This window comes from Entelurus aequoreus, linkage group LG11, assembly GCF_033978785.1.
Source record: "Entelurus aequoreus isolate RoL-2023_Sb linkage group LG11, RoL_Eaeq_v1.1, whole genome shotgun sequence".
NCBI classification, from domain to species: domain Eukaryota; kingdom Metazoa; phylum Chordata; class Actinopteri; order Syngnathiformes; family Syngnathidae; genus Entelurus; species Entelurus aequoreus.
In genome coordinates this window covers 21,192,388-21,214,989 of record NC_084741.1, presented here as the reverse complement: position 1 = coordinate 21,214,989, position 22,602 = coordinate 21,192,388, and the positions used below count along the sequence as shown (strand labels likewise).

At 39.3% G+C, this 22,602-nt stretch overlaps 1 protein-coding gene across 1 annotated transcript in view; it reads right to left on the bottom strand.

Moving 5' to 3' along the window:
* LOC133659866 (ubiquitin-conjugating enzyme E2 E1) overlaps positions 1 to 22,602 on the bottom strand; it is a 34,786-nt gene that overhangs the window by 4,625 nt on the left and 7,559 nt on the right. Inside the window, exons 2-4 of the mRNA XM_062062681.1 lie at positions 18,310 to 18,494; positions 11,481 to 11,531; positions 5,201 to 5,333 (exon numbers count right to left, since the gene is read on the bottom strand). Of these exons, the coding sequence (XP_061918665.1) occupies positions 5,201 to 5,333; positions 11,481 to 11,531; positions 18,310 to 18,494 (369 nt within the window). The remainder of the gene's footprint in view (positions 1 to 5,200; positions 5,334 to 11,480; positions 11,532 to 18,309; positions 18,495 to 22,602) is intronic.

Here is a 22,602-nt window from a genome sequence, read left to right as displayed (position 1 = left end):
GAGACCATTCAGTGCTTCATGGACCAGCAGTACAATTTAGATCTATCCTTTGACTCACAGGAAGCCGGTGTCGTGATCTTTAAACCTGTGTGATATGGTCCAGTTTCCTAGAGTTTGTAAGGAATCAACATTCTGCTGCAGCTGCTTGAGTGATTTTTTGTTGAGGCCTGTAAAGATGCCATTGCAACAATCCAACCTACTCAAATTAATGCATAAATAAGTGTTTCCAGGTTTAGTGAGAAACCCCTTAATTCTACCACTATTGTTTAGGTGGTTATAGGCCAATTTGGTGATGGACTTCGGATGCTCGTTGAAGTTCAGGTCTGAGTCAATAATTACACCAAGATTTCTGGCTTGATTTGTCGCGGTCAATGACATGGAGTTGCACTGAGCACTAACAATATTAATGCAGACGCACACCAGTAAAATACAAATAGGTGTTTAATTCATGCTGGGGTTTTAACAGAGTGCAGTGTGCTGTAGAAACACACGGACGCCCCCTGGCGGCCAAAGAAAGAACTGCTTTGGCTCCAGGAAATGGAGTCTACCAAAATAGTTGAGCTTTCACTTTCACAAACAATGACTTACTATCCTTGGATTAAAAAGTGTGTCATGGAACACAAAAGGCTCAATTAATTTTGTAAAACGTTTGTTTTTTACAAAAACTTTTGGACTTTTCAATTTAAAAAGAGTTATATTAAAACACTTCCTTGTGGTCTACATCAGTGGGCCCCAACCTTTTTTGCACCACGGACCGGTTTAATGTAGGCATTTTTTTCAGGGACTGGCTTTCCACTGGTGTCAGATAAATACTGCAAAAATAAGGGCATGAAAAATACAACTCACTATAACGCTGAATTGGTGGGAGCCCTGGGCTTGTTTATTTTCAATGAAATGCAGATGGAAATGGCAATTTCATATTTATATTTATATTATAAATGTTCATTGATGTGCATTGTATCGTGTCACAAAGTTATGACAAATATAAGAAATGACAACTTCGTATCAGTTTTATTGTACATCTGTAAAGAAGCTTATTGGTGTGTCTAGTGCAGGGGTCGGCAACCTTTACCACTCAAAGAGCCATTTTGGCAAGTTTCACAAATTAAAGAAAGTAATGGGAGCCACAAAAAAAATTTTAAAATTTAAAATGAAAAACACCGCATACAAAGCTTAAATGCTTTGTGCTATGTTAACCAGGGGTCTCCGACACACGCACCGGCACGCACTTTAATGTGGAAATTTGATGTTAGTGCAGCCCGCGAGTTTTGAATGAATGGCGCTTGATAGCGTCATACTTGCCAACCCTCTCATTTTTCCCGGGAGACTCCCGAATATCAGAGCGTGATGACACTGCATTTGGCGCCCTCTACAGTCTGCCCTAACAGTGTACCTGCTCGACCACACGTAGAATGCAATTTCAGCTTGCTCACGTAAGTGACAGCAAGGCGTACTACCTCAGCAGCCACACATCTTACACTGACGGTACCAATACCCAGAATCCCATGCAGCCCTAACTCTTCCGCTCAACCAACGCAAGGAGAGGGGGGGGGGGGGGTTGATGTGTGGGGGGGATTTGGTGGTAGCGGGGGTGTATAATGTAGACCGGAAGAGTTAGGGCTGCATGGGATTCTGGGTAATGGTTGTGTTGTGTTTATGTTGTGTTACGGTGGGATGTTCTCCAGAAATGTGTTTTTCATTCTTTTTTGGTGTGGGTTCACAGTGTGGCGCATATTTGTAACGTAACAATGTTAAATTTGTTTGATATGGCTACCGTCAGTGTAAGCTGTGTGGCTGATGAGTAAGTATGCTTTGCTGTCTCCTGTGTGTGCAAGTAATAACAACATGCAACATGTGGCTGGACTGGCACGCTGTATGTAAATGCTATAGAGGACAATTACTGCAGTGCAATTAGGGCACGCCCTTTATTTAGTAATTAGAGTGTAAATAGGATTATTTTTTCCCTGGGAGTAATCTATGAGAGACACTGAGATCCATAAGTCTCCTGGGAAAATCGGGGGGGTCGGCATGTATGTAGCTGAGCTGCATCAGAGTGGTCAAGGAGCTGCGGGTTGCTGACCCCTGGTCTAGTGGGACAGGCGAAAGTTAAGTCGGAGAAAATGCAGTCGTTTATAAATTATTTAATGTTTCCCTGCGGCCCGGTAGCAAATGCGTCACGGACCGGTACCGGTCCCCGGACCGGTGGTTAGGGACCACTGGTCTACATAACATGTAATGGTGGTTCTTTGGTCAAAATGTTGCATAGATTATGTTTTACAGACCATATTCAAGCCATTTCTTGACCGTTTTGTGGGCGGTTTTATTTACGTGGCTCCACTTCGACTGAGTCTTATCCCGATCAGCCATGTTGTAATTTTTAGCACTTCCATATGGAGACTACTGACTGACAGGTAAGAACTTTACACTACTTTGTATTAGAAATGGCAAAGGAGGATGCATGTGCATGTACGAGCCAGTCTGCCCTGCAACAAGAGGACAAAGAGAAAAGAAAAAAAACCTCTTTGGGTACATTTCTACCATTTATGGAGACATCTGCTGACGCCAACAATTGGAAACGGCTTGTTCGGAGAAAGTATAAAGGAAGGCAAGATTGTTTTATAAATATTTCCGCAATCAATGGTTTGCTTTATGCAGACCGCAAATACCGTATAACAGGTACCAATAGGTGAGAAAAATTCATTTGGCCTAATGGGTCACCTTTAATATAAATATACACTATGATATTAAAGGCATAAGATATTAAAATGTTGAATCATTCAAACAAACAAATGCACTACGAGTAGGGATGTCCCGATTTAGGCCCCTAATAAAAGAATATACCGTATTTTTCGGACTATAAGTCGCAGTTTTTTTCATAGTTTGGCCGGGGGTGCGACTTATACTCAGGAGCAACTTATGTGTGAAATTATTAACACATTACCGTAAAATATCAAATAATATTATTTCGCTCATTCACGTAAGAGACTAGACGTATAAGATTTCATGGGATTTAGCGATTAGGAGTGACAGATTGTTTGGTAAACGTATAGCATGTTCTATATGTTATAGTTATTTGAATGACTCTTACCATAATATGTTACGTTAACATACCAGGCACGTTCTCAGTTGGTTATTTATGCCTCATATAACGTACACTTATTCAGCCTGTTGTTCACTATTCTTTATTTATTTTAAATTGCCTTTCAAATGTCTATTATTGGTGTTGGGTTTTATCCAATAAATTTCCCCAAAAAATGCGACTTATACTCCAGTGCGACTTATGTTTTTTTCCTTCTTTACTATGCATTTTCGGCCGGTGCGACTTATACTCCGAAGCGACTTATACTCCGAAAAATACAGTACCTGAAAATGTTTATAGCAAGTAACTAAAGCAAAAACAGTAACACATTTATAATAAAGTTAAAGTTAAAGTACCAATGATTGTCACACACACACTAGGTGTGGTGAAAGGTAATCTTATTAAATGTATAATTTTCAGCATTGTTTTAAATCGGGTGATGTACTACATTTGTGGTGTTGAATGTTACATTTTAATAAAATACAGTGGTTAGTGAACAAAAAACAAATTGGCTACCATTTAAATCATTTAGGTTTTGTCCTCAAAGCGTACTCCGTGAGTTTGTAAGCAATAACAAACACCAAAAAATTTGTTTAAAAAATAAATAAAGATTTACTCACTTTGTCAATTATATACGAATACTACACTAGGTATCAATAGTGTCAACATCTGGATCGATCACCCCTACTTTACATTGAAGATTTAGCGGTTCGCTTCTTGTGTTGTCCTGCTCGGTGTGTGTAGCATGCTTCACCAAACCATTTTCTCTAGTCTTCCAGTAATAATGTTACTTGGAAGAAACTTAGTTTATTTTTTACCAATAATATTTATGAAATGGCTTCCCACTGTGGATGGACCACCCGCTCGTTGCAGCTCGCTCTCAAATTGGAGCTGGAATTCATGCAACTCCTGCATGTGTGCAACAAGGAATATCAGCGTTTCCCACACATTCATTTATTTGTGACGGCCCGCCACGAAAGAATTAAGGCCGCAACAAAAAAAACAATTTTTTATTTATTTATTTTTTTGTGCACGGTCAAGCTTCTCAGGCAAATCATATAGTTGATGTAGATGCCCATATCGGCTGTTCAAATTTACTTTACAAAAGAGAAGTGTAGGATCAAGATTTTTGGAGCTCTTTGTTCAGTGGATCAGATGTTTGATGAAGCTTTGTGTCTATCTACCACCACTACTGTTTTCTGTTTATTTGTTACTGACTGTGGCAGGACACCTCTGCCTCTGTTTCACTTTATGTTGCTGGTAAATAATATGGTTGTTGTAGGCTAAAGTTAAATTATTTAGTATGCACTAATTAAAGGGGCAGAGCTTTAAGAGACATTTTAGCTTTTATATTTTTATAAGATATATTTTTTGTAAGAACCACAATTAATAAATATATTTCAGTAAATAACTTATTGTTCAAATCTGTATATAAATATGTACATAAAGTGTTGTAATTATATTGTAAAATGGATGGATGGATGGACGTTTAAAACAAAACTGTTATTAATTAGTAAGTATACATTTTTTGAGCCTTTTTAGAGAAAATCATATCATTGTAGTAAATTATGCAAATTACTCGATCATGTCATGGTGACCACGCCCATAGCCGTGCCCCCACCGCCACAGGTATCTTGGCAGTTTATGGGAAACACTGAATATGCAAATGTGAGCGTGCATTTTGAGGGAATCTTTCACATGAGTACAATCTCTAGCAGGTAAAGACTGGCACACAGATGTGGTAAAGACGCTGGGCGCAGCAGCTCATCAGCTGAAGAAGGCAAATATCGGCCCTGTTTAAGACGTCTCTAGCAAGCAGCACAGAAAGAGGCATCTAAAGGCTAATATGTCCCAACATTATGAGAAGCTCTATTCTATCATGCAGCCTAACAAGTCATTAGTATTACTGCAGCAACATTAAAAAACACACCAAACAATGGAGTCATTTCATTTTCATTAACTGAAACTGTAAAACCGAGTCACTGAGAAGGAAAACAAAGAAATGAATGAATCCTCCACGTGATACAGACACATGACTAATAATTTACACACAGTTATGGCAGACCTAATCAGAATGTAATGGCAAGAAGCCACAAAATACAAAGCATGACCGTGACGTACCTTGGGGGGTTTAAAGGGGTAGTCGGGCGTGAAGGCGATGTCCAGGAAGAAGACGCCTCCCTCGTACACGGAGCCCGGCGGTCCCAAGATGGTGGACCTCCACTCATAGATGTTGTCTCCTTTAGGGCCGGCGCTGCAGGGACAACCCACGTGAATGAGAGAAAGCTGAGAGGCGGCAGCAACGTAGCACTTTCACTTCACATGCAGAAACCACATCCTGGCACATATGGTTTGCTTTTGAACGGCAAGCCCCTTCAAGAAATATCAATAACACAGTAAGTTGTACAAGACTGTACAGGAGCTGATCATGGATTTCCGGAGGAAAAAAACAATAAACATCCAACCACTGTACATCAATGGGGACTATGTGGAAAGGGTCTCTAACTTCAGGTTCCTGGGGATCCAAATCGAGGAAGACCTGTCATGGAGTATGAACACCTCAAGGACCATCAAAAAGGCACAGCAGAGACTTTACTTTCTGAGACTCCTCAAAAAGAACAACCTGTCACAAAAACGACTTGTGTCCTTCTATCGCTGCTCAATAAAGAGTGTGCTGATATACTGGACGTGTGTATGGTATGCCAGCTGCACAGCGGCAGAGAGAAATGCACTTCAGAGGGTCATAAAAACTGCCATGAAGATCACTGGCTGCTCTCTCCCCTCCCTAGATGAACTGTACAGTGCCAGGTGCCTCAAAAAGGCCCAAAACATCATAAGGGACCCATCTCACCCTGGACATAAACTTTTTGAACTGCTGCCCTCGGGCAGGAGATACAGGACAATAAAATGCCGGACAAACAGACTTAAGAACACTTTTTACCCGAGAGCAATAGTGTCGCTGAACACAAGACGACAATAATGACTGTGCATGTGAGCTGTGTGCTTGGTATTTTTATGTATTTATCTATGTTCTTATGTTTTTATGTGTTATGAATTTGCACTAAATTAGTTTTGCTTACAATTTCGTTGTACACTGTACAATGACAATAAAGATATATTATATTATATTCATCCTGATTCCGTAGCCATGCTGATATTTTATCGAAACATGGGCAATAAAAACAACATAATTCAGCCGACGATAGAGGTTTTGAATTGTATTGCAATAATCTACATTGATGACACCGTTTAGCAGAGACCCGCACAATTAAACACTCTGCACCGCATCATTGATGTAATAAATAAGCATGGGTGAAAGCTGGTGGGAGAAAACTAATGAAAAAGACAAATTCAACATCCACCGTTGTTAGTCATTTAAGTAGCCATACCTAATCCACATTATCCCTTCCTTCATTAACACTATATTATTTTTTAATGTTCTCTGTAACTTGGCTGACATTTTAGAATCACTAAATCAAAAAGCTAGCTGGATGTTAAAGAGGTCATATGATTTTGTTCTACATTTAAAACACTTCCTTGTGGTCTACATCAGTGGTCCCCAACCTTTTTGTAGCTGCGGACCGGTCAACGCTTGAAAGTTTGTCCCACGGACTGGTGTATTTAAAAAACAAACTTTTTTTTTTTGTTTACATAAATAAATACAATCATGTGTGCTTACGGACTGTATCCCTGCAGACTGTATTGATCTATATTGATATATAATGTATATATTGTGTTTTTTATGTTGATTTCATTTAAAAAAAACAAAAAAACAAACATTTTTTATTTTTTTAATTTTTTTTAAAATTCTTGTGCGGTCCGGTACCAATCGGTCCACGGACCGGTACCAGGCCGCGGCCCGGTGGTTGGGGACCACTGGTCTACATAACATGCAATGGTGCTTCTTTGGTCAAAATGTTGCACAGTTTGTTTTACAGATTGTTTTCAAGCCGCTTTCTCAGTCTCCTCAAAATGTGTCATTTTGTGGGTTTTATTTACGTGCCTCCACTTCAACAGCGTCTTCTGCCTATCATTTTTGTTTTAATTTTTAGCTCTACCATAACAGTTCTACTGACAGACATAAGTTAGAACTACACGCTACTTTGTATTACAAATGGCAACCGTGGAGGTTGCATGTGCATGTACGAGCCAGTCTGCCCCACAACAAGAGCATAGAGAAAACGAATGAGCTTTTTGACTACATCGGACTACAATGGCGGGCGGGCGCAGAATCTCTACCATAAACGGATAATCCGCTGACGTCACTAATAAAAAAACGTCACAATCAGTGCCAATTCCAAACAGCTCGTTTAGCGGAAGTATGACGAAAGGCAAGATTATTTTATAAATATCTCTGCAAAGACTCCACGGTTTGGCTTCAAATTTTCAGAACTTATGTAGACCCCAAATAGACAACAGCCGGCAGGTACAAATATGTAAGAAAAGTTGTTTTTGCATAATAGTGTCCAGTGCTAACCATGCAAAAACTAGGGATGTCCTGATCCGATATTGATATCGGAAATCAGTCCGATATTAGCCAAAAGAGGATCGGATTTTATCGGACTGAATCTAAAAACTCAGATATAAGCGCTCCGATATAAGCTGTCCATTTTCCGCTGCAGCACTTCTATAATAGGTGACTCTGGTTTGATCACACTCCAACACAGTAGGTAGCGGCAATGCCCCTTAATTAACGTTGGTGCCGGCCGCGGAAGAAGAGCGTCTCTGATCCAGCATGCACAGCCCACGTGATCACAACAACGACAACGCGTGTGCTTGCAGCATGATGTCGGCTGTGTGGAAGTATTTTAACGTAAACTCGGACAAAGACGTTGCCGCTAAATGCAACATTTGTTAGGCGCAAGTGTCCCGTGGAGGGACAGAACCGGGAAGGTTCAATACAAGCAACCTCATCGCACATTTGAAAAAACACCACAAAAAAGAACATGAGGATTTTCGCGAGAGCAGCAAGGCGAAGCAACAAACCTCTGGCTTGCTTCAGCAACCCACGCTGGCCGAAAGCTTTTCAAGACGTGACAAACTACTACGGGACAGCAAAAAGGCAATGGCCATAACAGAAAAGATAGCCCAGTTTATTGTGCTTGATGACCAGCCCCTGTCGGTGGTGAGTAATGTCGGGTTTAAACGCTTAATGGAGCACCTCGAACCTCGCTACATTATTCCTAGCCGCCACTACATTGTAGACAAAACTATACCCCAGATGCACAAAGAGGTTAAAAAGTGTATTGCCGCACAGCATGCCGAAATACTAATCTTCTTAAAAAAAATCTCCACATTATGCTCGGACTGCAGATAGCGGAGGAGGAGGAGGATTAGTAAGGGTAGTCAGCACTGACTGATTATTATTTGTTTTATGCTCTTGTTATTAGAGTGATATGTTTATTGTGTTTACACTATTCTTCAGTGAAGACTAAGAGTAAGTACTACATTGTTTTGGGCACAGTCAGTCAGTGAAACTGGAGCTGTGAACTCTTAACTTAGAGCAGTTGGACAGTGGACAATATTGTGTTGTTTTTGTCCCTGCCCACAGTTGTTTCCAACATATGCTGACAGTAAAAAATTAGCTGAAGTGAACTTGAATTGTTTGCACTTTAAAACGTTTTTTTTTTATTTTTTTTATTGGATTTATTTAGGTTATTTTTCAGGGTCTTCTAATTTATTTTTAATTTATTCTATTCAATTGTATAATTATGTTGATTATGTGGTTATTTTGCACTTTGAATATAACATTTAGTTTTTATTGGATTTGTTGAGGTAATACTCTTATGTTGAAGGTTAAAATTTATGTAACCAATTGGTTAATAATAAATGGGTCAGTTTTTCCTATACCTACTCTTGCTGACTATTGTTTTCTGTTTTAACACTACAACAACAGTAACATCACTTTATCAAGCCTTTTCTAACATTCCACACAACAAAATAAGGAATAAATATATGTATGATTCGTGCCTATATCGTATCGTATTGATATCGGTATCGGCCGATACTCAAGGCTACAATATCGGTATCGTATCGGAAGTGAAAAAGTTGTATCGGGACATCCCTAGCAAAAACATGTCGGTTTTTATAACGAATCGGTTTTTAGTACGATTACTCCGTCTCTGTGCTTTTTAAAATGTCATCATTGAGCACGCCTGCAACATATGCCATCATATAGCCAAATAAAGTTTTAGCATGCAGTAACAGTCCAATCAAAGTCAATGAGAGCCTTCAGGAGGGCTGCATGACAATGGACAAAATAATACACAGGATTATTAGAACCAATATTGAATGACTAGGGCTTGGTATCGAGGCTAATTTCCAAAAATAATTAAATTACGATTCATAAGGTTCTAAATCAGATGTGTCCAAACTTTTTCCACTGAGGGTCAGACACTGAAAAATGAGAGAATGTGGTGCCCATTTCGATATTTTTAGTTTTCAAAACCATTCAAGCTCCCCTCAAGTTTGGTGAATGTTTAATAACTAAGACCCTTTTGGGTCCCAGAGTCCTTTAAGTGTTAAAAATAAGTCATATACCGTATTTTCCGCACCATAAGCCGCACCTAAAAACCACAATTTTTCTCAAAAGCTGACAGTGCGGCTAATAACCCGGTGCGCCTTATATATGGATTAATATTAATATTTATTTTCATAAAGTTTAGGTCTCGCAACTACGGTAAACAGCCGCCATCTTTTTTCCCCATAGAAGAGGAAGCGCTTCTTCTTCTACTGTAAGCAACCGCCAAGGTGAGCACCCGCCCCCGTAGAAGAAGAAGCGCGCGGATATTACGTTTCATTTCATTTGTGTGTTTCTGTAAAGACCACAAAATGTCTCCTACTAAGAGACACGCGTACAAGGTTCCACTGACTTTTGATATTCATGTGAACCGCACTGTGGATACAACGGGAACACGTACGGTGAATATTCGCACCACAGGGAATGAGAAGTCGTCCTACTGTGGTTCTAGCTTGCCATGCTAATGGCCAGAAACTTCCACCCACGGTGATATTCAAAAGGAAGACCTTGCCAAAAGAGAACTTCCCAGCCGGCGTCATCATAAAAGCTAACTCGAAGGGATGGATGGATGAAGGAAAATGAGCGAAGAGACCAGGTGACTTTTTTCATGCAGCTCCGTCCCTGTTGATGTATGACTGCATGCGCGTCCACATCATAGATGGTGTCAAAAAACAAGTGAAGCACACCGAAGAAGAATAATTCGAGGGATTTGTGGATGAGTAATAACTTCAGAAAGTGAGCTTTAAATGTTTATTTTGTGTGTTGTGTGACACTAACGTATGAGCAACGTTGAGTTATTGATGTTGCTATTGCTCTGCACTATTTTGAGTGTTACTATTTTTGTGATAGCACATTACATTTTGGGAGTGAACAGAGTTGTTAGAACGCTGGTTTGTGATATATTATTAAAGTTTGACTGACCTATCTGACTGTTTTTTTGACATTCCCTTTAGCGTAGCGTAGGTGCGGCTAATAACACGGGGCGGCTTATGGTGCGGAAAATACGGTACGAATATAAATGTTTTACTTTTAACAACTTCAGATCCTTTCGGTGCCATAAAGTTTTTTATTCACCCACCCAAAGAAAACCCTGTTTTTAATGGCAAACACACAAAATATGCAATATTTTCCTCAAAACATTTTTACAAAATTGAATATTTAATGTGAATTAATTGGAGCCTTAAATAGGTAAATAATTCATAACATTGCTTATGATTCATTAAATTTTTTTGAACGATGACATTTAAAAAAAAACTAAGACTCACTGTACCAAGGATCCTGAAGGCCCCCACTTAAGTGTTAAAAATAAGTCATATCTATATATTTTTTTACTTTCAATGTCTTTAGATCAAATTCAGATCAATCTGTCGATTATAAGCTTATTATTTTTTGAGCCATGGCAGTTTTATAGTATATAACTGTCTTCATGGCAGCTTTGTGTTGCCAACATTGCAACATTTTCTAATTACATTACAGCGGTTTGCTCTTTAATTCCTATTTATATGTTTTTTTTGTAATATTAGTTTTAAAATGTGCCAAGGGCCACACTTTGGACACCCCTGTTCTAAAACAATGATAACACGATTCAATTCGATCTACACTTAAGTACTAAAAATACTGCAGGGGAGGCTGCGAAGTCCCGACAATGTGACGTGTCGTACCATACAGCTGCCTCGCGCATGCGTGTGATTGTACTAGTTGCGTGGTGACTTCACAGCTGTTGTCTGTGCGTTCTTGCATATAACACGAGTGCAAACACTGAAGAAGGTAAGAAAACACTATTGAAATCCAGAAAGAAGTAAGAGGTGGTGTTGGTGGTCCACCCCCAATGAGATGATGTCTCTTTGTGTTAGCACTTATAATGAAGGTCAGTGAACTCACCTGCAGTTTGGCGGAGGGTCCAGTGTGATATCAGCCAGCTCTTTCTGAATCCTGCACAAAAGAAAAGACCAAACAATTTTTACGATTGTCTGGCGCCACACCTGATATTTGTGTACATCACCATTACAACAAACACAACAGTCATGTAACTTCACTACAATTTTACAGCTGATTTAAAACTACAATTCAAACAGTATCATACATCATAAACCAACAGTCCATGACAGAGTCATGATATTTTCTACATTTACTGAGGGAAAATATCAATCCTGACGTACCATGAGCTAATGCAACGAAATTTTGTTCTTATCTGTACTGTAAAGTTCAAAATTTGAATGACAATAAAAAGGAAGTCTAAGTCTAAGTATGCCTCATAAGTTCTTGTAGAGTTGCTCAAATGTTTGCAGCTCAACTATAGCTCAAATTGTGAATTTTCTTAATACAATGTCAATGAATAAGTAGTTTTACTCAAAATAAAAGGCTTGTTAAATGTCCGACAGTCTAACCACACAAAACATTCTAATAAAAAAACATGCCATTCAATCTCTAAATAGCGACAGTGCAATTTAAAAAATAATAATTACTTAAGGAGCCATCATTAGAAATAGTATGATGGCCAACACTTGCTCCCATCGCTCCAAGTCCAAGCGTCTCGCCGGCCAGGGCGAGCTTGCTCCACTACTCTGGTTCTGTACCAAGTAACTGCTGTTTGGTGACGTCACAACCAAGGCTGGCTATTAGGGGGCTTTAAAAAAAAATCTGTTCACATCCGAATCGCGATTCTCATTTTTTTCAGAATCTAAACTGATTGTTTAAAAAAAAAAAAAAAGTTTTAAGGATTACTGCAAGCAAAAGTACATTGTTTAACCTGTTTTGAAAAGTTTTTAATATAGTTACTATTAGGGCTGGGCGATATGGACGACAAAGTATATCTCAATATATTTTTACTTAAACTTCATATTGGTAAATGGGTTATACTTGTATAGCGCTTTTCTACCTTCAAAGTACTCAAAGCACTTTGACACTATTTCCACATTCACCCATTCACACACTGATGGCGGGAGCTGCCATGTAAGACCCTAACCACGACCCATCAGGAGCAAGGGTGAAGTACCTTGCTCAAGGACACAACAGACATGACTAGGTTGGTAGAAGCTGGGGATTGAACCAGGAACCCTCAGGTTCCTGGCACGGCCACTCTCCCAACCGCGCCACGCCGTCCCCGATATTTGATATATATCCCGATATATTTTCCGGTGAGAGTATACATGTAAAGATATTCATTTTTGAGCGAGATTCACTTAAATTGATGTGAGTGACAACTGACAACTGTAGTGTAAACAGTCAGTGGCACTTTTATTAACCCAGTTAGTCAAGATGGGTATTAGCAGCACAGAAAATAAACTGTTTAAGTAGCACAGAATTACATAACATAAACAAAATACAAAAATATTATTTCTATTTCTATTCTTTCATTTGGGATGTCTGTTGTGATTTCCCTTCCTGGTTCCATGACCCGCACTATCATGCCTCTGATTGGCCTGTCCCTAATGTTTTTCCTTAATCTCAACCATCGTGACTCATCATAGTAAACAACCAACCATTCATGGATGTTCTAATACGTGCAAGCACACAGACATCTTATAAGTAGACGCAGCATCGACTGCTACTGCCTACTGGGGCCGCCATCTTGGAGTGGTGATCCGCTCCACTCAGTGAAATTCATTTGGCAGTAGCAATGAACTGTCAGCGCATTTAATTCATCTTACCTCACTGAATACCACTGATTTTCATGCGGTTTTTGTCATACGTGTAGCTATGATAAAGGATACATGTTTTGGCGTGTTTTATTAATCATAGTTTGCTTAACAGTAATAGAATATTCTTATATGCTATAAATGACCAGATGTCCGAGATCAAAACTGGGAATATAATCCCAGAGAAGGGGGAAAAAAACGGTCAGCTTTTTTTAAATTGAAGAAACAATATGATTAGGTTATATATACATGCGTTTATCCTACATAAACAATGTATGAGTACATTAGATATCTATATACTATCCTAGGGACCTATAGACTGTATCTCTGTTGCTGCAGCAGCAGAGAGTTTATTCTGTCTTGACACTTTGTATTGATATTTTGTATTACTTTCTTCCCTTAAATGATCATGTTTACAGTGATTGTTAGCTAACATATATTAACCCCCCCCCCCACACACACACACAATCTGGACTGTGGTCCTAACTTTTACCCCTGTTGGCTTTTACAATCTTTATCTTCATCATTTATTTCAACTTTGTTATTCAGGTATGACATTTTTAAATCTAATTAATTTCTATAATGGTTATACTCTTGTTTGCTACCGGCTACGATTTCAGTACTATTGAAGATCTTTGCTCCTTCTCAACTCTGTGGTAATATTCTTTTCACAAAATACAACAATAGTACGTTAATGTTAAATCTTACTCGTGAAAAGTAATCCCCCGATTCCTATTTTCAACAGTCCGCTCATTTGAGCAGGAAAACGCTGAACACCATTTTTGTTTTCTACCTGTCAACTGTCAGTTTAGGATGCTCGCCGGCTCCTCATCACCACTTCAAGATGGCGGCCAAATTTCTCGCGTCACAGCAGCCAATGCTGTGTCTACTTAAAAGATGTCTATGTGCAAGCATGTGTTGGAAAGATGAAGGGGAGGGGTTGAGTAGCCCATGAGAGGGAGTGGGTGAGAATCAAGGAACAACAAATAAGCGGTTTGGTGATTTTAACGCGAAATAAATTATATCGATATTACGATAATTTCTTTATTCATATCTTGTTAAAAAATACATCGATACATCTTACAAACTCGATATATTGCCCAGCCCCAGTTAATATACCAAATAACACATTGCGAGAATCGATTCTGAATCGCATTGTCACTCCAAGAATGGGATCAAATGTATCTAATGAGCTTCCCCTACATGAAAAACCTGCAGCCGCCACTGGTATATGGCCTGTGTTACATTCTACATTAAGCAGCAACAAATGAAAAATAAGAGCAAAACTATATGAAAAAATATACACTAATTACCAATAACACGGACTAGTTTTAAATGTATGGACATTTTTTTATAGCTTTTTAAAGAAAGTGTATGCATCATTGCTAGGGGTGTGCATCTCTACCTAAAATGGCGATTCGATATGAATCTCGATACACGGGTTACGATACGATTCACTAATACTTTTAAAATGTTACGATTTGATTCGACGCGGATGGAAAATTACATGTATCACGTCAGAACAATGTAATGTGTTTATTTTCTAAATAGACACATACAAAACAGGCGGTGCTTACATTAGTTATGAGCAACTGGTCAAAGTATCAAATTCAGGGCATTGCAATCCATAAACTTAAAAGAAAAGAAGATGTTCACAAAACACTTTTGGAGAGAAAGAATGCAAGCAAGCTGTGCATCTAGTAGAGGTGTTATAACACCACAGTATCACAGGTGCAAGATACAAATAAGTGCCACCACAAACTAAACAGCAGCTGCAGTGCAGAAGCTCAAACATTTGATTTGTTCGAATGCATCACAAAAATACACCCGTCTTCATGTCTTTCATAATGATTGTGAACAATAGGCAATAGTCTACCCCAGGGCAGCCGTGGCTACGAAAGTAGCTTACCACCACCAGGTGTGAATGAATGATGGGTTTTTAACATGTAAAGCGACTTTGGGTACTTAGAAAAGCGCTATATAAATCCCAGGTATTATTATTATTATTATTATTCCAAAAAAAAGGGCAGTTCCTCTTTAAGTGGCGTTCACTTGAAACTGTCTAACTCTTGTTAGCGTGCGTGACTTTGAGGGACTTTAGAGGATGAATTGTTGTGTTACAAACTTTTGTGGTGTTGCTTCTTATTTGTAATTATTCCAAGCTGATTTGTAATGTGTATGCAGCGGTATACATCCCTAATAAACAGTGTAGTAGCTTTGATAACCTCACAGAGTTGTGGCTGAAAGTCTTTCAAATCAGTGTCTTTGTCTTGCCAGTTGGTATGTCTGCTAGCATTAGCATCATTAGCTTCCTCATCGTCGGCTTGAGTGTCTCGATGCTGTCACTCATTTTAGTCTTGTTGCCGCTAATTTATGGCTGCTTTCTAAACGTTACAAATGGCCATACTTTCATCCAACTGACCATTCTTTTTAGCCACAGATTAGATTTAATATTCGGTGGTGCATTGTTTGTAAACTCTTTTCGGTGCTCTCTCGTCAGTACACTCGTATTACGCCATCACAGAAATCTCGCAAGATTAGAGCGACCATATTTCGTAGTAGATCTGCAAGGAATCGATTTATGACTTTACAACCGGACATCGACCGATCCGTACAATATATAGATCGATCCAGAGGACTGCCAAACGATGTACCGTATTTTCCGGACAATAAGTCGCAGTTGTTTTTCATAGTCGCGACTTATACTCAGGAGCGACTTATGTGTGAAATTATTAACACATTACCGTAAAATATCAAATAATATTATTTAGCTCATTCACGTAAGAGACTAGACCAGGGGTGTCAAACTCAAATACAGAGTGGGCCAAAATGTAAAACTGAACAAAGCCGTGGGCCAAGGTTGAACAAATGAACCTTTAAATAGGGACCCAAACAAGTTTTGCATTGAATATTGAACAAGCAAGGCTTATATAACTTTATAGTGACATGCAAAATCGAGTTTCAAATAATAATAATAAAAAAATATCAATGGCATATCAAATACAATTTAAATAAAAATTGAATGCCTCTTTTCTATTTGCAGCCTTCTGAGGTAAATATCAACATTAACTTTTTCCACAAGCTAATCAATTTGAAAATAAAATAACAATGAATAAACCAACCATTCAGGACTTAAACTGCTCAGTTTGCAACACACTGATCTAATCTGATGTGCCCAAGCCAGATACCTGCCATCTTTTCTTGGATGCTAGTTCATTAGGTTTTGAGCTGAGGCAACCTTCATTATGAACGAAGGTGTTCATCAGCTACTATATCTCGTAGTCCACCCGGACCACAGTCTTGGGGGCGTGCCTTAAAGGCACTGCCTTTAAGGTCCTCTACGAGCTGTCGTCACGTCCGCTTTTCATCCATTCTAACGACGTGCCGGCCCAGTCACAAGATATGTGCGGCTTCTGTACGCACACACACGTGAATGCAATGCATACTTGATCAACAGCGATACAGGTTACATTGAGGGTAGCCGTATAAACAACTTTAACACTGTTAGAAGTATACGCCACACTGTGAAGCCACACCAAACAAGAATGACAAACACATTTCGGGAGAACATCCGCACAGTAACACAACATAAAACACAACAGAACAAATACCCAAAACCCTTCGCAGCACTAACTCTTCCGGGACGCTACAAAATACACCCCCCGCTACCACCAACCCCCCCCCCACACACACACCTTGTAGCGGTGAATGCGGTGTTACCGCAGCACCGCCGCTGTATACAATCGGCGGGCCAGCTCTAGTGTTAATTTGATATTGCCTCAAGGGCCAAGTGAAATTACACAGGCCAGAGTTTAACACCCATGCCGTAGAAGAAGAAAAATGGCTCCTATTAAGAACAAATACCCAAAACCCTTTGCAGCACTAACATACCCCCCCGCTACCACCAACCCCCCCCTCAAGGGCCAAGTGAAATTACACGGCGGGCCAATTTTGGCCCACGGGCCAGAGTTTGACACCCATGGACTAGACGTATAAGATTTCATCGGATTTAGCGATTAGGAGTGACAGATTGTTTGGTAAACGTATAGCATGTTCTATATGAAGTGAAGTGAATTATATTTATATAGCGCTTTTCTCTAGTGACTCAAAGCGCTTTACATAGTGAAAACCCAATATCTAAGTTACATTTAAACCAGTGTGGGTGGCACTGAGAGCAGGTGGGTAAAGTGTCTTGCCCAAGGACACAACGGCAGTGACTAGGATGGCGGAAGCGGGGATCGAACCTGCAACCCTCAGGTTGATGGCACGGCCACTCTACCAACCGAGCTATACCGCCCCTATGGTTATTTGAATGACTCTTACCATAATAACATACCAGGCACGTTCTCAGTTGGTTATTTATGCGTCATATAACGTACACTTATTCAGCCTGTTGTTCACCATTCTTTATGTATTTTAAATTGCCTTTCAAATGTCTATTTTTGGTGTTGGGTTTTATCAAATAAATTTCCCCAAAAAATGCGACTTATACTCCAGTGCGACTTATATGTTTTTTTCCTTCCTCATTATGCACGTTCGGCCGGTGCGACTTATACTTCAGAGCGACTTATACTCCGAAAAATATGGTAGTTGTGATTTCCCTCTCTGCATGAAAGTTTAAAATGAGCATATATTAATGCAGCATGAACAAGAACGTTTTAATGTAGGCACATAGAATCATCATACTGCTGCGATTATATGCATCAAGTGTTCATTCAAGGCTAAGGCAAAATATCGAGATATATATCGTGTATCGTGACATGGCCTAAAAATATCGAAATATTAATAAAAGGCCATATCGCCCAGCCCTAATCTAAAGCTAAAATCGGTTTGTACCGATTATTTTTTACACCCCTAATCATCGGCGATTATGCAAATTGTGCAACGACACCATATCAACCACAAGTACCGTATTTTTCGGAGCATAAGTCGCACCTGCCGAAAATGCATAATAAAAAAGGAAAAAAACATATATAAGTCGCACTGGAGCCCGGCCAAACTATGAAAAAAACTGCGACTTATAGTCAGAAAAATACGGTATATTGGCAAACTCTTGTGTAATTTTGAATGACCTTTTGGCGCTGGTGGAAAGCAGCTTGGAGGTCTTGCTCATGCTGGCTTTGCTCTCGCGCTTCTTCTTGCAAGACGTGTCCCTCTGTCTGGTCTGGCTGGACGAAGGTGGTGACGAGGAAGAGCTGGTGCTGGCACGAGAATCCTCATCCGACATACCGCTTTGGAGTTGGAGAAGAACCAGGACCTGAGGCGGGCAAGCGGGCACGGCATTTAAACACCGGACTTTAAAACTGACAGGAAGAGTGCGCACTCTAGTTGGAGACACCGTCCACACTGACCTGGAATGGCATGAAATTTCATCATGATGCTAAATACTACAGTGACATTGAAGGCGGGTCATTGTCATGCCCAAAGCATGAAACAACCTCCTCATCATCATTACGGTAGCAAGAAATGCACCTTAGGCTAGCAATCAACAACATCTGACTTTGTGTTTAGCTACAGTGAAGATCAGTCACAGCAGGGCTGTCCAAAACGCAGCCCAAGGGCAATTTTTGCAGGGAAGCCCTCACCATATTTTAAAATATAGAATGTATTAATTACACTTTTAGATAGAACACTCGTGCTTCCCAAAAAACTGCAGGCTAGTTTTCGTGAAGGTCTAATTGGCCATGACGCATTATAGATGATGTATAGAAATTGTCTGAAGACAAATAATTGTTTCCTGTTTTTAGACATCACAAGCAAGTGGGAGACACTTTGAGTGCTTTTAGATCAGGGGTGTCCAATTTTTTTACAGCGAGGGCTGCATCCAGAAAGGTTGAAAAGGTGTAGGGGCCACTTTGTACATTCAAAATCCTAAAACCTGTCATGATCCCACATGACCGTTATTAGTTTCTTGTATTTTATATTATTTCCTGTACGGCGCCCTTATTTTTTGCTCTTGCTCCATCACTTATCCCTGGTTGCCAATCAGGAGACTTTTTGGGATTTAATTATTTTGCTTTGTACCTTTGCGATTCATACGCCTGTTTTCATTTGTCCATTATCCCTCTGCACATCTTTGTTTTTGTGTTACCTGTTTTTCACTAATAAAAAGTGCTTCTTTTCTACACTTGCCTCCCATCTCTGCGTCTATACCAGTGGTTCTTATCGAACCCAGGTTAAGAACCACTGGTCTATACATACACAGAACCGTAAAAAAACACAATACAATGTAGCTTAATGGATTATCCCTATTAATATTATTTAATAATTATTGTATTGTTATCACATCAGGACTTTAGCACATACAAAACATAACCATATCTTGTAAGAACATTTTACATAAATGATCAATCACCATGTATGAGACGCAAAGGTCAACGGACATTTCAGTTTTTGGGGGGAAATAAGGCTGGTTCCATTTTTCCTTGGTTTTGTTTGTGTTCTAATCAATAACTTATTCATTTTGTATGTAGAAGTTGTCTAGGGCCCCGGGCTACACTCTGGACATTGCTGTTTTAGATGCAGGGTAGGGGGAGAGGAGCATTTCAATCGTTCCTGTTAAGAGTCTCCAAGAGTGTCAACAACACAGGGAAAAAGTCACTTGGTCAGTTTTTTTATTTATTTAAAAACAATCTAGACGTGTATGAGCTCTAAATATATCGCTAACATCCCTCCTGCTATGTCTTCTTATTCTCTGGCAGACCAGGGGCCGTACTTATCAAGCTTCTTAGAGTGCCATTTTACACTTAAGTCCTGAAAATTTGCGAAATTTAGTCCTACTCTCAAACTTAAGAATAAAAGCTTTTTATCAACGTTCTTAAGTCTAAGAATCACTCCTACTCTCCACGATATTTAAGAGACCTTCAGAGGTGTCTTAAGTGGTTAGGAGTTGCCAGCAGGGGATGGCACTGAGGCGAGAGACGTGCGCGAACGTTCATCTTTGTTTGATGACGAGCAGCTGATCAAACGGTATCGTTTAGACAGAGCAGGTATTATTTTTGTCACAGATTTAATAATTTTCGATTCCTTGTTGATTTCTGCATGTGGCTGCAGTGGACTAGTATATATAGAGCCACCCACACCAGTTTCAAATTAGTTGCCTAATTAATGAATTGGAAAGAAAATGTTATGAGAGTACCGTATGTGTGTGGCACACACATACGCTAGGTTACAGCATGTGAGGTGAGTGACGTCAGTGAGTGTGTGGGCGAGAGAAGAGAGGGAGCGGTATTGTGAGTGGGAGCGGGGACTAGTTTGTTTTGTGTTGGATTGGCTGTGTGCAAGCAATCAATAAAGCAAGATTTGCAACTAATCGCCGGACTCATCATTCACTCTAAAGTCGTCCGCTGTGGAGACCCACTGCCGGGTAAAGTGAAGGGTGTTGCCCCGAGCATACATCCTGGAGAAGTGTCTCCCCTGCCTCTTTGTTACGGTCTGGGAGCAGGAAGCAGGAAAGGTGCAACAAAAAGGAAACATTTATTTTTGATTCACTGCCAATATTGTTTGTTTTTGTATTATTTTGTAGTTTATTGTCAAAATATACACTCCCATTGTCCACTTAAATATTTCTAAGATATTTCTTTATTCTTAGACAAGGGATTCCCTTCCGTGATTGGTCATTTCTATGGACACAGAAATGACGTCACCTAAAATTCCGTTTACGGCACATAGTAATGTCGTAATTCAGCTCTGAGTGTGACACTTAAGATTCAGTCCTGCACTTCGCTGAAAGTGTGAGTAAGACGCTTGATAACTAACTTTTAAGTGCAGCTTTCAGCAAATAATTTATTTACTCTTAAGTCAACTCTTAGCAGACTTCTTAGGAGTAATTCTAAGAAGCTTGATAAGTACGGCCCCAGATGTATAAGAGCTGTGTTCAGAAGCAGCGTTATTATGTACGGCGTCATAACGACAAGCTGCATGTAGATATAATCACATGATCACGTGTTTAAGAGCGAGGACAAAAAGTTGAGGTCAAATGTAATTGTGGCAATCTGCCACAGATAAATGTAGGAGAAAAACTGCACTAATTTGCTTCATCACCGAAAACACAGCTGTGACACAAGGTGCAGCTTTTTTTTTTTTTAAATAACTTAGCATATATAGACCTAGATTGGATTAGTTTTTAGCAACTTTTAGGGCTGCAATGATTAATTTGATTAGAAAAAAGCTTGAATTAATAACATGTTGCTTCAATGAATCATTTAATGAGGGTAACTAATAAAAGTGGATACAATCCAGACAGTGTGTAGACAAAAGGAAGAACGGACGCATTTTGGCCTAAAAACTAACAATAAAGGTGAAGTTATAACACTGAAACGCCCTCAAGAAGTGTTTTAAGACATAGCTAGCTAGCTAGTTTTAGCTACTTGTAAATCACTAATTCTCGCCTCCATGGCGTCAAATAAAGTAAGTTTCTTACAAGTATCATCCATGCAGGATGAGGAATAGCTAAACATGCTTCACTACACACCGTAGCTCACCGGCGTCAAAATGCAAACAAACGCCATTGACGGACCTACACTTGACATCCACTGTAATGATACCAAGTGCAGGAGCGTATCTAGTTGATACTACTATGATTACATCGATATTTTTTAGCATCCCAAAATCTTCTTTTGTTTTTTTAAAGTTTATATTATGTTTATAAAGTGAGGAAATACATCCCTGGACACATGAGGATTTTGAATATGACCAATGTATGATCCTTGGTATCGGATTGATACCCACATTTGTGGTATCATCCAAAACTAATGTAAAGCATCCAAACAGAAGAAGTGATTATTACATTTTAACAGAATTGTAGATAGAACATGTTAAAAGAGAAAGCAAGCAGATATTAACAGTAAATGAACAAGTAGATTAATAATTAATTTTCTACCACTTGTCCTTAATAATTTTGACAAAATAATAGAATGATAAATGACACAATATGTTACTGCATACATCAGCAGCTAAATTAGGAGCCTTTGTTTGCTTACTTACTAATAAAAGACATGTCTTGTATGTTCACTATTTTATTCAAGGACAAAATTGCAATAAGAAACATGTTTAATGTACCGTAAGATTGTTTGTTAAAATAAAGCCAATAATGCTAATTTTTTGTGGTCCCCTTTATTTATAAAAATGTATCGAAACACATTTTGGTACCAGTACCAAAATATTGGTATCGGGACAACACTAATACTAACACTGCTTCACTTCTTTTTACACCTGAACGATGGTTGTGATGACTCGTGTGCAAATGTTCTATGACATGGCCACAGCTTGACCCTGGATCAGACTATTTTCACTTACATAAGAAATTGCAACAATTGTATGAGTGTCCTGGAGTAGTCCAGGTAGTATTTCAATGTCAACCCTAA